At 36.6% G+C, this 16428-nt stretch overlaps 2 protein-coding genes across 5 annotated transcripts in view; both read right to left on the bottom strand.

Annotated features, from left to right (window-relative positions):
* Positions 1–4252, bottom strand: part of Bcap29 (B cell receptor associated protein 29) — a 49247-nt gene extending 44995 nt beyond the window's left edge. The window contains exons 1-3 of the mRNA XM_063238295.1: positions 4175–4252; positions 3865–3971; positions 1435–1535 (exon numbers count right to left, since the gene is read on the bottom strand). Coding sequence (XP_063094365.1) covers positions 1435–1535; positions 3865–3956 — 193 coding nt within the window. The 5' untranslated portion in view covers positions 3957–3971; positions 4175–4252. The remainder of the gene's footprint in view (positions 1–1434; positions 1536–3864; positions 3972–4174) is intronic.
* Positions 4253–6645: 2393 nt separating this feature from the next.
* Dus4l (dihydrouridine synthase 4 like) lies at positions 6646–16425 on the bottom strand. 4 transcript variants are annotated; one of them, XM_013152406.3, is made up of 7 exons: positions 16221–16425; positions 14403–14539; positions 12091–12230; positions 10960–11077; positions 9564–9686; positions 8277–8503; positions 6646–7487 (listed from the first exon to the last, which is right to left on the bottom strand). In XM_013152406.3, exons 2-7 carry the CDS (start codon positions 14516–14518, stop codon positions 7240–7242), a joined length of 972 nt encoding a protein of 323 aa, XP_013007860.1. In that variant the 5' UTR covers positions 14519–14539; positions 16221–16425; the 3' UTR covers positions 6646–7239. The 4 variants fall into 4 exon arrangements, with proteins under 4 accessions (XP_013007860.1, XP_003469842.1, XP_013007861.1 ...); XM_003469794.5 differs by having other exon boundaries at positions 12091–12212; positions 16221–16424; XM_013152407.2 differs by having other exon boundaries at positions 15358–16416.
* Positions 16426–16428: the final 3 nt, after the last annotated feature.

The following is a 16428-nucleotide window of genomic DNA, read 5'->3' as shown; positions in this document are numbered from 1 at the left end:
TGAATAACTCAGAGATGAAATGCCATCCCAAAGGTCATCTAGATAGTTGTAGTAGGGTAGGGACTAGTTTTCTTTATCTCTTTACTAGTTTACTATGCTTCAAGATATAGCTGGAGATTCACTGCACTAATATTAAGACTATGAACACTGACATTTTGAAATGAACTACAAATGCATTCACAACTTAACACAATTACAATTATTTGATATAATTACCTTACTGTTCTTAATTATTCTATACCCTGTTCAATTTTATAAAGACGATTGATTCTATTTCAGAGGCTGGCAGTGTGGAACATGAAATAGATCTTCTCACAACACAAAGTCAGACATGGTGACTATAGTCCCAGGCTGGCCCCAGGAAAACTTAACCCACAACACAGATGTCAGGGAATTCTGACAAGAGCATATTCTTATCAAAAGGCAAATTGCTGACCAAGAATGTGGTGGTAAATGCCTTTAATCCCAGCACTTGAGAGGCTGAGGCAGGAAGATCATAGTAAGTTCAAGGCATGAACTTACTAGTCTAGTGACACAGTGAGTTCAAGGCCAGTGTGAACTGCATAGTGAGATTCTGTCTCAAAAAAAACAGAAAATAAAATAAAGAAGAAGATGAAAAAAAAAAGCACCAAACTGCCAAGAAGTGATGCTTCAAGTAGTAGTTGAATGATCTCAGAGAAGTCAATCTCTTTGAACTCAATATTATTTTCAAAAAAACCACAGTAATTATTAAGAGACACGTACTTCTGTCTTGAAGAATCTTTAAAGCTCTAAAATATGATTTTAAACAAGATGAAAACCTATCCCTCATCCAAAATGTATAGGACTAGAAGTGTTTTGGATTTAGGATTTTTTGGTTTTTCAAATATTTTACATATACTTATTAAGATACCAGGATCCAATCAAGATTCATAACCTGCATCTAAGCATCTTTTTTTAGAGTATAAAGATTCTATTCCTTTATTTCCTAACAGGTAAGACTCTAGGATACCACTGTAACACTGCACTGTATAACGAGTAATCATGAGCAATAACAACTGGTAACTCTGAAAAGCTATGCACTGATATAACTACCTTAAAATAATCTAAATCTTAACTTCCTTTTTTTTTTTTTTTTTTTTTTTATCGGTACCAGGGATTGAACACACGACTGCCTGCTCGCAAGGCAGGCACTTATGCCGCTGAGCTAAATCCCCAGCCCCCAAAATAATCTAAATCTTAAAACAATCTAAAAGATTTTAAGAACCATGGCACTCTCCTGAAACTTTCGGTTGAGCAAACAGAAGAGTATCAACTGTGTATGAAGATGTCAGTATCTATTAATATATAATACAAAGTCAACTATAGGTCAACAATATCTATTAATTAAAAATCAAAGAATTCGTTTAAAAAGAACTAGTTATGCATATTCAATAGAAAGAATTTATTACTTACCTAGAAACAGAACAATCAAGAGGACTATAATTGTTAGGAAAGCTTTGTTCCAAAGTGTTGCAAGTTTACCCCATAAATTAAATGACAAAATCTTCTGCCATCTGTAAAGCAATTACATTAAGTGGATTTTGAAATACTTCAGTAACATTTTAGTAAAAGCACAGCAAGTAAAAAGAATTGGAGAAATTTAATATTTATTAATTATTTGATATGACAATACCTAATAAAATAGCAATCTTTTAAAGTTTAATAACCTTAGACTGATTAACTTCTGTCTTATGGCTTAAACATTCTAAAATGGAAATAACTTAAACATACACCAGAAAAAACTTAACAAGAGGTGCCAGACATGGTGATGGGATGCCTGTATTCCCAGTATTTGGGAAGCTGAGGTGGGAGGACAGCCATGAGTCTGAGGCAAATCTGCACTACACAGTAAGTTTAAATGGCTTCCGGAATTACACTGTGAAACTCTGTCTCAAAAACAAACAAAACAAAACTCCCCCAAATCCAAAACCCCAAAAAAATCTTTAAAAAAAGGATTCTTATAGTCACAAATGGCAAAGTCTATTGGTTTAACACTTAGCAACATTTCAGGTGTAGCTAGCTTATCTAAATCTCTGCACATTTATTTTTATGTAGTACATTTTTAATATCTCAAGGTAAAAGTTACTCTACTCCAACCATGAAAGGTGTAAAAAAATTACTACTATACACACAGCCATATAAGGTGAAAAAAAAGTTACAAATATACCTTGTGTAATTTTTGTATTTGTAAATACTCATGTAATTTTCATATGATTTACCTTCTATCCAGATACAGATCTGAACACAGAGAAAATGAGATGGAAATATAAATAGTCTTAATGCATTGAAGAGCATTAGCAACTGTTGGAATATAAACCGAGGCATGATTTCTGAGCACTCCCTATAACACTGAGTCATCTGAGAAAAGACCAGAGACTAAAGGAAGACTGAAGCCTTTTCTTTGAAGATTACTTTAAAAATATACATAAAAAAGGTAAAGATGTTAATACACACACTTCAGGGACATATAATAAACATCATATTTTCCTATATTTGTATATGAGAGAATTTATATTATGTACACATATATACATATCTAATATGTATTTGATTAGAATAGGTAAAAACTGTATTGGGCAGTATGAAAAAGGCTAATCTATAATTTATGAATTACTTAGATCGAGAAAAAGATCAACTGACAAAAGTTGCTTTTCAAATCCTTAAGCCTTCTTCATAAATTAGATGTTATAAACAAGCTTTTTCTCTTCAATACATGGGCTTCTTATCAGTACAATCAGAAAGGAAAACAGGCGCTACCGAGTATCCGACAAGAGAGTCATTGTGAACAGCAGATAGCACTGCACTGAAAGTCATACTTTCCTGGGGACTGTCACAGATCAGTTAGGGGACCTCAGCCAGGTCATCTGCTCTCTTCTGAATCTTAGTATGTGATCCACAAAATGAGTTGGGTGAAATAACTGAAAATCCTCCATAGTAATGATTTACTTTTTTTTCTTTAGTAAGGAAGAAAAAAGCCATGGTAGCTGATAGACAAGAACAGAAGTGAGTTGAAACCCAGTTGGAGGGCAGAGTTTTAAGACTACCTGGATTCTGAACCAAGATAAAACTTTTGTTTTCTTCCAGTCCCAGGTTTGTAGTAAACCATAGTTTAAATAAAATGGGTTATCTCTAGGATCTCGCTTATGATTTTTTTTTAATATCATGAGCATAAACAAATTCCTTGCAACATTTGTATTACAAACCTGTTTCATCATCCACACTATTGAACTTCTGGGTCTAAAAACAAGTAGATTGCTACAAGGATAAAGTCAGTCAGTGCTTAGGTTAAAATGTTTAGAAGAACTAAATGACATGGTTTGATACTTTTCATATTTAGTCCTTTTAATATACATTCATTAATTTTGAGGGAAATAAAATGTGGTAAAATTGCCACTCATGAAATTTGTTTTTTGCTTAAGTCTAAAATTAAGAATCATTTTTTCGTTTCATCTTCTAATTGCCATTTAAGTGTCCCAATCTAACATTTTTGTACCCATGGCTGTACTGCAAACAATTTATCCACTTATATTTATTTACCTGTTTCCGTTCAGGGCTATAAAAAGTAAAATCTGATGACCTGACAGACTAGGTGTAAAAGGTATAAGCACTGTTTTAGTGTATCTGTAATTCACAGAACCAAAAAGACTTGGCTCTTATCTTTTGAGAAGTGAGAGAATAACTATTTCATTTGTACACATAATTATGCAACGCGATGTTTTCTAAAGAGCACCTTTTACACAATGAGCGCTCAAAAGTTTTTATCTTAACGTCTTCTGTAGCACACTCGGCACGCCGCAGGAGCTAAGCAAGTTATGTACTGGTAACGATGGGAGGGTTTCCTACCTCTGAGGAGGAATGAAAGGTACACAGAAGAGTAAAATGAGTCCTATTTCGGTATACAGAAAGGTTGCAACTGCCACCCACTGGATTGTCATTTTGGGTCCTCGCACCTAAACAGAGAAACGCTTATTTTACTTCGCTCCACGGAAGAAAACCGGGTCAGCGGCCCGGGCGCGACGTCCTGACGGCGGTTCTGGCCGGCAGGCGGGATCCGCCTCCGGTCCCCTGCCCCCGCCTGACACCCCACGCCTCCCATGCTTGGCCCGGCCACCCGCAGGGCCTCCCTGCCGCGACCCGGGCCCGCCGGCCTCACCCGCTTAGCCACCCGCTCCCGCGCTGCTCCGCGGCGGGCGACGCGCGGACGTCAGACGCCGCCGGCCCCGCCCCGCCCCTCGCCGCCGGCCCCGCCCCTCGCCGCCGGCCCCGCCCCTCCCTCGCAGCTCCGGAGCTGTGCTGCTGTGCGGGGGAGGCGGCACAGGGAATGACGCCAGTCTCGGGCAGCCCCAGGCAGACCCCGAGCTCCTGTCCGTTTACAGTAACTAACGGAGGGACGGCATTCGGGAGGTGTGGGTTCAGGGTTTGGACTTCAGTTCCAACCGCTAAGGGGTCAGGGTCGGAGCACTTTCGCCCGCGCTGGTCCACGCCTGGGGAGAGGCGGGCAGGAAGTAATGCACCCTGGGGTGCTGCCCGTGTGGGATAGTTAAACTGGGTCTGGGATTCGCTTACCGCTTCCCACCTGTCTGAATAAGCACAATTAAAGGTGTTTTTCCAGTACTGAAAACGAGTCAGGAAAGTAAGGAAACCTATCTTCCTGGAGTCTGCTATGGGAACCATTATGTTATAAAGTATAGAACACTGTTAACTCGGTCCTTTTCTTAACATTTATCACACATATATTTGACCTGTTAACAGAAGGAAGAAAAGGCATAAATTGACCATCACGGTTATTTTTAGCAATGACTCTTTTTTTTTGGTACCAGGGATCAAACTCAGGAACTCGTGCTTGCTGGGCAGGCGCTTATGCCACTGAGCTAAATCCCCGACCGCTTCAAGATTATTTTAAATTATATGTATTAGAATTTCTTGCCCTTCCACACCGGTTTCTCCCAAGTCCTGTGCCCCTTCTGATGCTGCTGCTGTGCTGAGACCCGTAACTCACTTCAGTTGATCTGACGAAGTTCTGACCAAATTTCCCTGTTTAATATATTGTTCCTTGCAAATGCCAAAGCATTTGACAGAAAGCATTCTTTCGTTTTTAAAAAATGCAAAACTGAAAAGTGAATGTGTAAGGAAGTTTGATAGCTGCAGCAGGCTAGGAAAGGGCCTTGAGAGGGTTGGGTGATCAGCAAATAAGACTAGATGGTGAAGTAGGGCAATGGCTCAAAATTGAACTTCCTTGGGCAACTTGGAATATAGTCTGGACCCTACTAAGCTACTGAGTTCCTCAGGAATTTCAAATGCAAAATAACTTTTTAATTTAGAATCACAGTTTCTGTTTAAACCCTACATATCAAGTAACCGGGTGGGTCATTCTAAATTCACACAGCCACCTATGATAGTTGGCCACTTAATAACTGAGCAATTCCTGATGTTTAGCTATAACTAGCTCTGGATGGAGAGGTCACTGTAGCCACCCACTTGGGGATCCCTCCTGGACATCCACAGGCTGCTATTTACAATAAAAATTCAGTTCCCTCTTTTTGGTTGGCATTGAGACCGTAATCTTTGTTCATATGGTAGCAAAAAAAGCACGTGTAAGAAAAATGTGGCAGTACAGTGCTTATAAAAATTGATTTAGTGCTCACAAACTCTTGAATTAAACTTTTTTAATTGGTCTCAATAGTTCAAGCCACGTGAGTTTAAACGTGCAATTATTATCAACTGACTACAGCATAAAAATTACTAACATGAAAACTAGTTTCTTAAACTAGGAAGCATTATGCTCTAGGAAATATTTCAAATATATAATCATCTCCAGATCAGATACATTTTTTATAGTTAAGATATGGAGGGGGATTGTAGGGTGAGGTACTGCTTGAAAATGAATTTCCCAAAACTAATGTAAATTATGTATGAAAACAACACACTAATTTTTTAAAAATTATGCACCAGGTGTGATGGCTCATGCCTGCAATCCCAGCACTCAGGGCTGAGGCATGAGTTTGAGGAACCAGGGCTACATAGCAAGACTCAGTCTTAAAAAAAGAAAAAAAAAAAAAAAATGCATGGGACCACAATTAGCTTTATCCTTTTAGGTACAGGTATATTTATTGAACTCTGAAATCTAAGTATCTAGAAGGATTGAGATGTACTGTTTAATGCCATTTAGAATTCCATGCAATCTGAGTTTTTAAACACATCACACCTAATTAAATTAGTACATAAATTAGTCCGATTTTCTAATTTTGATTTTTTTTTTGGTCTTTTTCGTTTTTATCGGTACCAGGGATTGAACTTACGACTGTCTGCTTGCAAGGCAGGAGCTTATGCCACTGAGCTAAATCCCCAGCCCCTCCAATCTGCATTTTTAATGTAAACCCTGAGTACCCTTCTATTCAGAATGTTTTCATTTTATATAGATATTGGCGGGGCTGGGGATTTAGCTCAGCAGCATAAGCAACTGCCTTGCAAACAGGCAGTCATGAGTTCGATCCCTGGTACCGATAAAAAAACAAGACAAAAAAAAAAAAAAAGAATATAGATATTGGTATTTGTTCTACCACTTATCTGCATTTATTTTTATTAAAAACATCCTTGTTGTTAACTTATCGATACAAGTCATACTTAGTATTAAAATAAGCTTTATTTAAAAGTGTTAAAAACATGTCTTCTTTAGGAAAAGGAAAAAACCCCACCGCCTCCACCCCCAATCCATAACAAGATCCAGAGGAGAGTCTGCTAATGTTTAGACCTAGGATGAACAGGATGTTTGAGCCACTATTCTTTTTTTTTCTCTTTTTCATTTTTATCGGTACCAGGGATAGAACTCATGACTGCCTGTTTGCAAGGCAGGTGCTTATGACGCTGAGCTAAATCCCCAGCCCCAAGCCACTATTCTTTTTTAAGAATAGTTTATTTTTTGGTGGTGATAGGTATAGAACCCAGGACCTTTTCTATAGTAGGCAAGGGTTCTATCATTGAGCCACACCCCCAACTACTGGACTTCTTTTTAAAACTATAAATTTCTAGGTCCACCTCATTCACCGAATCAAAGTCTGGGGATGCATTCCAGATCTTCTTTTCAAAAATGCTTCCAGGGACTGTTTTTATACTCAAGTTTGAGAGTCACTAATTTAAAGTAAAAACTAAGATGTGACCTTGTATGTTTTCTTGTAGGTATAAAATAAATTATATATTAAAATAATATGGAAAGTGTAGTCAAATGCCATAATGGTCTGTCAGGTAATCTAAAACTGCTGATGTGCTTGACAGAGCATTAAATATTCTTTTTTCCTGCTTTGAAGTTATTTTTTCCATCATGTACATTAAATGTTGATGGAAACACATAAAAGGAGTTCCAAGTTCGAGAGCGATGTCGACCCAGTCCCAGATACATTTCAATGGCGTTTCCTCATATCCGGCAAACATGGCTGGGTTTGCCAAGAGTCCTCTTGCAACCATCACACCTACAAATTAAAGCACAGTATGTGTGTCCATGCATTAAGAATCCATGGTTATTAGCTCAAAAATCAATGAAAAAAGTATTAACATTTAAAGTTTTATTACAAGGTTTTACAATATCCTTATTCTATTACTGCTATTTAAGTCAGCCGAACAATTTACATTGGTACCTTTTTTTTTTTTTTTTGTCTTTTTCCTTTTTATCGGTACCAGGGATCGAACTCACGGCTGCCTGCTTCCAAGGCAGGCGCTTATGCCACTGAGCTAAATCCCCAGCCCCTACATTAAACCACAGTAAGTTTAAATGTACTTACATAATTGTTTATTTTTAAAGGACTTCTATGTTAAACAATTAGTCTTTAGTTTTTCTTTATGGTAAATCCAGATTATTTTAAATTGGGATGCTTACACTGTTTTTATGCATTCTCCCTCTAGCCATTGTTATCATCTGGCTTAGTCTGTAATTTCAGAGGATAATGAAACTATGTAGCAGTTCTGAGGAACCTTTGGTTAACAAACTTCATTAACTCATTTCTACTCTAGCTGTTTTATTTCACTAATAGGCTGTCTGGAAGGTTCTAGATAGGATGACATTAGAGAAACAAATGAATTGATTTATCTCAGTTAATAATCTGTTGTTTCTAAGCAGAAGAGTTAACAGCATTTTAATAAATTCCTTAGATTAAGTCAGTCTGCTGAGAAAATAAGGCTCAGTGTTAAAAATAATGAAGATCAAATTAACATTACTCCATTTTTTCTAATTAAAAGATAAAATCTAAGTACTTATCGCTTACCATCTGTGCCAGTAATCTGCCACACATTTTCTGCTTCTTTTAAGCTTCTGATGTCTCCATTAGCAATCACAGGTATAGACATGTTTTCCTTTATTATTTTAATGGCATCATAGTGGACTGGCTGATGTCTTTCTTCAACAGTTCTTCCATGGACTGTAATCCAATTAACTCCTGTGGCTTCAGCCTTTCGACAAAAGTCTACAGTTCTTGTAAGGTCATCGTGGATCCTGTCATTTCAAAATTATATGTATCTCTTCACAGCACACACATCTCAATGCTAAAACTTTAACGAAAATGGCATTTCATCCACTATATTACTTGGTTAGCTTTTCTGTATCATATTATTATTTCATGCCACTATCAGTTAAGTTCTGTTTAGGGATCAGTTCCCACCGAAGATCTCAAAGTTATTTCCTCTTGGCAACAACAGTAGGACAAGTAAGTTTTATCCTACCTAGTGTGTCTCCTTTTGGACTGATGAATGAAAAGATTAGCAAAATACTGTCACAGATGAATCGGCAGATACCATCTTAATAGCTGATGTGCATGTTCCAACCCCTAATGAGAACATTATCTCTTCAACCAAAAAACTGATTCCCTTTTGTTAAACTTTAGTGCAAATGTATTTCCTATTTTCTTCCTTCCTTCTTTCCTTCACTGGGGATTAAACCCAGGGCCTTCACAATGAACTACATCCCTAGCCCTTTTTCATTTTTATCTTTATTAAGATTCGGTCTTCTAGGGGGCTGGGGATTTAGCTCAGCGGCATAAGCGCCTGCCTTGCAAGCAGGCAGTCGTGAGTTTGATCCCCGGTACCGATGAAAAGACAAAAAAAAAAGATTCGGTCTTGTTAACTTGCCCAGACTGGGCTTGATCCTTCTGCCTCAGCCTCCCAGACTCCGGAGATTACAGGTGTCTACCACCATGCCTGTACCTGCTGCTTTCCGGTTTTCTACTATTGGTACTGGGAATGTAATTAAATAGTATTTGGAAAAGTTTAGAGTTCAGTGAGATCTTTTAACAAAGGGATGCTTTAATTTTGTTAGAAAGTAAAAAGGGAATGTTGTTCAGGATTATAAATAAAAATTGGGCTATATATGTTTATTCAGTATCTTGTTTCAACATTTCCATACACAGTGACTAGTTTATTTAGGACAGATACTCCCACATCACTACACAGAAAATATACAATTATTTTCTAAGAAATGAATTACAGATTCATTAGATTAAATTCATGGGTTAACTATTACTAGTAGATTATGGATGAACAGGTTATGTTATCTTTACCTTATTTTAATAGAAACTGAAAATCTGGGGTTTTCCACTTGATTTCTTACTTGTTTCACCATATCTCGAACAAGCTCTGGCTTATTTATTAAGCAAGCTCCATAACCTTCTGCCATTGCCCACCTTTATAAAGCAGATGCAACAACAGATGAATTATAAGCAGCAGATAAACAGAAGATAAAATTTTAAAAGCACTAAAATATAAGTGCACCTATGTATTTATCCAGTGATCTAAAATGAAGCAGATTTTTAAAATACATAGGTCAACATTTCTAAGTGAACCAATGAGATTAGGAAACATGTTCTAAGATCAAAAAATAATCACAGGGGAGTTTCCACTGGCAAGTTAGAATATTAAATTAAAATTCATTCGACTGAAACAGATTTAAGTATTGGTAATTAACTGCAATTATTTCAGATTTTTAAAATTCCCAATTTGATGTTTATTGTGTATAACAAGAGGTTTTATTAGTCTTGATAGAATGATATTTTTGGCTTACAGCATTCCAATACTACTAAACAGCTTATTTAACTCTCCTAATGAGTATACAAAAATGTGTAATCTGTGGATTATGCTGCAATTAAAACCTTGATTTTATTCTTTAGACATATTTTAATTGACAGATAATCTAGTATAGTAGGGATATTATCGTCAAATGAAGTCCATTCTTCCAAACCCAAAGAAATACTATAACTATAGGATAGAAAGAAAAGGTGATTATATAAAATTTTCTTGTAAGGTAAAATAATTAGGAGAAGACACTCAGTATTTCCTAAATCAAAGAATCAGTTTCTAGAGCAAAAATATAACAGTAAAAATACACTGTAGGAGTTGTCATAAACATTACATTCTTTTTTTTTTTTTAAGCCAGTCAATTTAGCAGTGTGTGTGTGGGGGGTGGTATACCAACTTTAGTGACACTAATGTTAATAAGTTCTGATAACCCACTGCCATCGGACCAGCCAAACATTACATTCTTACATAATTACTTATGGATGAGGTTGAAGGCAGATCCACACAAAAAATGATTATTATTGAAGGGGACAAAACACTAGTCAAAGAAGGGTCTGCATACTATTTTGGCCATCAGAAAAGACCTCTGAAGTTAGACTCCTTTTATTTTTTTGGAGAGAGGATCTAGTTAGTCTGGACTTGAAATCCTCTCACCTCAGTCTTTGAGTGCTGGGATTCCAGACATGGGCTGCTATACCTGGTATGAAATTATATTACAAAATAATCTTTCTTTATACTTTTCCCCCTATTTTCTCATTTGGAGCCCTGGTGCTTTAACTCTATATCTTTATAATTTTTGGAAAACCAGAAAGATATTTTACCATGTTCATAAAGTTTTTTCCTAATCTTTTTGAAAATTCCTCCGACTTCTTTGAGCTTTACCTCTGAGGGCAACCACAGTTAATGTCTATTCCATTCGCATAAGGACATACTATACGAGCAGCATCAGATAAAAGTCTTGCATCATTAGCAGCAAACTGAACAATCAATGGGCAATCACCTGATAAAACCAATAGCTCAGCATTAAAATCCACACAAACACAGTTACACCCCACACAGATACCATCCTCTAATATTTGTACACAACAACATATTGATAACTGCTTTTGGCCTGAGTAACATTTATTCAATAGATAATATTAAAACATTAAAAATATGAAAACAAATTAAAAATATTTACACTAAGTAAAAATTCAAACAGTACAAAATTTGATAAAATCAAAAGTATTTCTACACTCTTGACAAGCAGACCATCTAGCTAAAGGTAGGAATTAAGTTTCTTGTACTCCAGAGTGATTTTATGCCTATCTGTTAAATGTAAACGAATGTGATCATTTTATATATACTGCTGTGCTTACTGTTCTTCTTTTCCTGATGTGCCAGGGAGTTGCATCATGCTTTTTCAGTGGCAAACTCAACAGCAGGAATGGACTATCACCTATAGATTGCTTTTTATTTGTAGTACTTGTAAGTAATGCTGCAATAAGGATGCTTTGGCTTACATGCTTTTGAGTACATTCACATGGTATGTTCCTAGAAGTACGATCACCTGGATAAACATTTTTACCAATACAGATCAATATGGATGAAGGCACTATTTCCTCACAATTTACCCTGCAATGTATATACATTTTGTATAACTTGTGAGCTCTTTCATATTTTTTGCACAATTTTCTATTTGTAATTCCTTCATTTGTAATTCATAGGTTGCTGTTTATAATGAGCTTATAAGGTACTCAGTACCATATTTTAACAGTATGTCTTAAAGATACTTTAAGAATAAAATGATTATAAAATCTTTCCATTATGTTGTCTCTGATTAGATAGCATGGTTGAGTTTGTAAAAAAAAAGTTTGTTGGGCTGGAGATTTAGCTCAGCGGCATAAGCGCCTGCCTTGCAAGCAGGCAGTCATGAGTTCGATCCCCAGTACCGATAAAAAGGAAAAAGACAAAAAAAAAAAAAAAAGTTTGTTTTTAAGTTTTATAAAGTCAGCAAACTAGGGTTTCACATACCTTGGTTGGTGGTAAATTCACTGTCTCTGGCTTTTATAGATCTGACAAAATCAGCAGCAACTATCATTGGAGTATAACACAGATCACAATGGTATTTTCTCACCAGTGTTCTAAAAGCCAACCTGTGAACACATAAAATTCTACTAAGGCATTTAGAAGATACCATTATCATATGTATTTACAAGTTTAGTAAATTATTTATATTTATTGGAGAGTTTTGCTAATGGGAAGATGGAGATGTACTTTTTCTCATTCTTGCTAATTATAAGCAAAAAACAATAGTATCATATCTAAAAATCTGAAACCTGCAGAGAATAGGGTAGACAGGCTAGTGCTCCTGCATCCTGAGAAACAGGAAGGTGGACATTTCCCTGTTTTTTAAATTTTTTTTTTTCTTTTCAAATATGTCACAGTTGGGGGATTGAAGAAGCTGGACACCTGAAATCAGCAGTGGATACAGACCAAATCAGCTCCACAAGTTTCCTTGCTAATCAAACCAGAAACTGAGTGTTTTAGAGATCATATATAATATACACGGAATGTAATTAACACTACTGAACTACACACTGATTAACAGGTAAATATTATGGTATGAATATTTTCTAACAAAGCAACATCTTCAATAGTAAAAAAGCAAACAATAACTAGAAATGGGCAAAACAAGGGAAGAAACATACAAACGTGTATGCAAAGATACCATTAAGCATGTAAGATTAAAATGTAAGCATGCAAATTAAGACCGCAATGAGTAGTTTTAAAACTACGTACTTATTAAACAGTACCAGCATCAAAAGCTGGTGATGAGAAATTGGATCCTTTACATGGTATTAGGTAGAGATAAAAATGGTATTGCCACTTTAGAAGTCTGACAGCTTATAAAACTAAACATACACCTGGTTATATAGCAATTTTGCATGCCCATGTATTGCATGCCAAGATGTATATTTACACAATAACATTTATACCTATCTAATGTCCACTATATCCTTGTATGTGGCAGTTACAACCACTGCCATTGAAGGATTTACTGAGGCTGCACACATGGCTAACAGGCAAGTGGCAAAACTAGGGACTAAATTCTAGGTCGTGATTCCAAACCTAGGAGTTTGAATATCTTTTTTTTTTTTTTTTTTAATTGCTACTGGGGATCGAATTCACGACTGCCTGCTTGCAAGGCAGGTACTTATGCCACTGAGCTAAATCCCCAGCCCCAAGTTTGAATATCTTATATGGTATGTGATTTTATAGTACCTTTGTTTTTAAAAATCTATTACTGCCCTTATATTAGTACTAACCTTAGAGCTATCTACTAATGAGCTGTGAAATTCCCTAGTATTACTTTGAAAGCATATTACTAGGCTGTTAAGAGAAATAATAAAGTAATATGATTTTGTAAAAGACTGGTATATACACATGAATTTTCCTTCACTATCTTTGGAAACAATACTAAATTGGATTTCTATTTCCTGGCCCACCTATTCTCTTGGAGTACACAACCAGCTACAACCTTAAGGTCATCAACTTCACAACCATGTTTGTTGACCTCAAATGACCTAATAAATCAAGGTTCTGAAATAAAGCCCCTAGGAAGTAGCAGTGGTATTTTCTTCACTGTGTCCTCAAAGACAACTTGAAGACTGTATTTCAGGTGGGCAGAAATTGGAATAATGAGAGCTTCTTCTGCTACTTTACCTTGTGTAAGTACAAAGACCTGTTCATATTGTTCTTTAGCTTGACTTTGTTTTACCAAATCAGTTTTATTCTGCAAAGACAAAATATGCTTCATGATTTTTATTACAGCCAGATATATATTTAAAAGTTTGATGAAGAACCTAAGATTCAGTGCCAGCTATCAAGTGGAGAGCTGTATCCATTATTGTGGCACCATTCAGCATAATAGACAGTCAACTAGAAACACATCTAATTTGAAGTTCTCTTTGATCCCCAGAATGTCTGCAGGAAAGTCATCAGGGATATCACTTCCAAAAGACATTATTATATTTTGGTTGAGGAAAACTTGGGTCATCAGATTTATAAATCTTAGCATTAGCATATCCAAGCTTGACTGTAATGTTTCTTTCTAGTTCATTTTTGAACTTGATAATGTGAACTTCAGAAATGGATTTTATGACTGTGGTTTTCCCATGATGAATATTACTTATGTTAATTGTGATTTGTGTACTGGTATCTCCATGTGAAGGTGACATTAAGTTGGTAAGGGACAAAATGGTGAGATCCCTTATAATACTTTAGAAAGTCAGAGCATGAAAGTGACATTACACTTTATTTATTAACCATTTAACAATACTTACTTGGAATATCGAACCATCGGGGCACAGACTTTCACCAGCTGTCCAGAATGAAACATTTCTATTGGATCTTTTTTTCCTTCTTGACACATTGTGGTTTGTATGGAGTCATTCTTCATGACTACAGATTTATTTCAAATCTGAAAAAGATAATCAGTTTGAACAGAGAAAAGGTATTTTAGATGAATTCCCAATATTCCAACAATTTCAAATGTCAGTAAGATTTATTTTTCATCTGAGTTGTGGGCTTGTTTCAGCTTTTCATATTACCAAATAGAATACCACAAAATTCTGCCTTCACTTACAAATGTGAAAAACATAAAAGTTGTGAAAAAATGTAAAAAAAGGATTTTTTTGCTAGTGTATCATTTGATTTTTCATATTTTAAACTTTTTCCATTTTGTTTGGCATTCACACACCAATAACTTTGATTTGAATTATTCTCTTTATAATACTGGGAATGTCTGGAACTGTTCACTTAAAATATTTCAGAGAAATAATTTGACCAGTTTGCTGCTTCTAATATTTCAATCTCTGCTCTTTATATTCCAATGTTTGGCCTTAGTAACTTAGAAACAGACAAAAACTAACTTTACAAAACTGGAAGTCTTTAACCATAGGTAACAAGTAAAAACTAAAACATAAAGGCACTTAAAGATGCCAAAGCTTGTGAAAAACCATCAGAAGCACCAACACTTAAGTAACAGAAAAAAAAAAAAAGAAGACTGCAAAGACTGGGACAAATGAATTTTGGAGCTGGGAGAAATAATGGTGAAGAGTGATATTCAAAAATCACGAAGCCAGAATATTACAAAGGAGTTGATGTCTTCAACACGTAGAAAACTAAAAAATGTCTACAGGCAAGTTCATTTTAATGTGGCTTTAGCAAGAATGATTTTATTCTTATTCTTGTAATCACGGTAAATAGGAAGGTTTCTCTCAATATGTATTTGCTTACTAATTAATTCAGTAGCTTTCAACTTTGATTGTACATCAGAGTGACCTGCAAGCTTTCAAGAATCTGGATGCCCAAGTCATATCCCAAGCCAATTACATCTCAGTCTCCAGCTTATTCAGACGCAGGAATCAGTATTACTAAATGTTCTCCATGTGATTTCAGTGTGCAGTCAAACTTAAAACTCCTGAATAATACAGTCCACTACACCTGGCACAATCATTTACTGAAATGAGCTTCCAGCTGATCTATTATCTCCTTTTGGATATAGATTCAGTCCTCTTGTTTGTAAACTTGTGCTGATACATATAGTAGGGAGCCAAAACTTTTCATCGTATGAATATTAGGTACTCTTCTAAAATCTTCCAGTGTTAAAAAAAAAAAAAGGAAGAAACAAAAACACCCCATAATTCATGGGCAATGGTATTTATTACTAATAGTAACGAGCAATACGCAACAAATTAGTTTTGCGCATTACGGATAATGAAATCTAACGTGAATCACAATACACTAGGTTTGGCGATTCTTGTGACCTCCTCTCAGAACAATCGATCCTATTCGTATCACCGCTGAACCAAACGAATTAAGAGAAAACCTCTCAGGGAGAGCGCGTAATGCAGGGTAGCACGCGACTTGCTCATAAATTGTTACAAGTATTCGATGCGTGTAGGTTTATTCAGTACTTCAGCCTTTAGTAACTTTTCTTTCCAAGCTCTTCCTGCCAGCCTTTACTACTTATTGCCAATCCATAAGGAGGGAGACAAAGCTGTGCAGCAAGCTCCCGGAAACCTCCGAGCTCCCTCGTGGCCCGCGCAGCGAAGCCTGCGCTCCAGAGCTAAGCGCCGCGGCCCAGTTCTGGAGCCCACCTCCTGCTTCTTTCCGGTGCTGGGGCGCGGCTCGGTCTGCGGCTAGCGACAGCAGACAGTCTCGGCGTGGTGACCTCGTTCTCGCGTGTCCAGCTCCTAGTCCCGTCCTCAGTGGCCGCCGCCTCCGGCACCGACAAGTCTAGGTACTGCCGCACAGCCGACTCTCCAAACCTGCCAGGTGTCGCTTGCTTCGGCGACTGCCGGCGCC

Source organism: Cavia porcellus, unplaced genomic scaffold (genome assembly GCF_034190915.1).
Source record: "Cavia porcellus strain 051 isolate PalLab524CR breed Dunkin Hartley unplaced genomic scaffold, mCavPor4.1 scaffold_2, whole genome shotgun sequence".
Taxonomy (NCBI): Eukaryota; Metazoa; Chordata; class Mammalia; order Rodentia; family Caviidae; genus Cavia; species Cavia porcellus.
The sequence above is the reverse complement of the archived record's forward strand: the minus strand, read 5'-3'. Positions and strand labels throughout refer to the sequence as shown.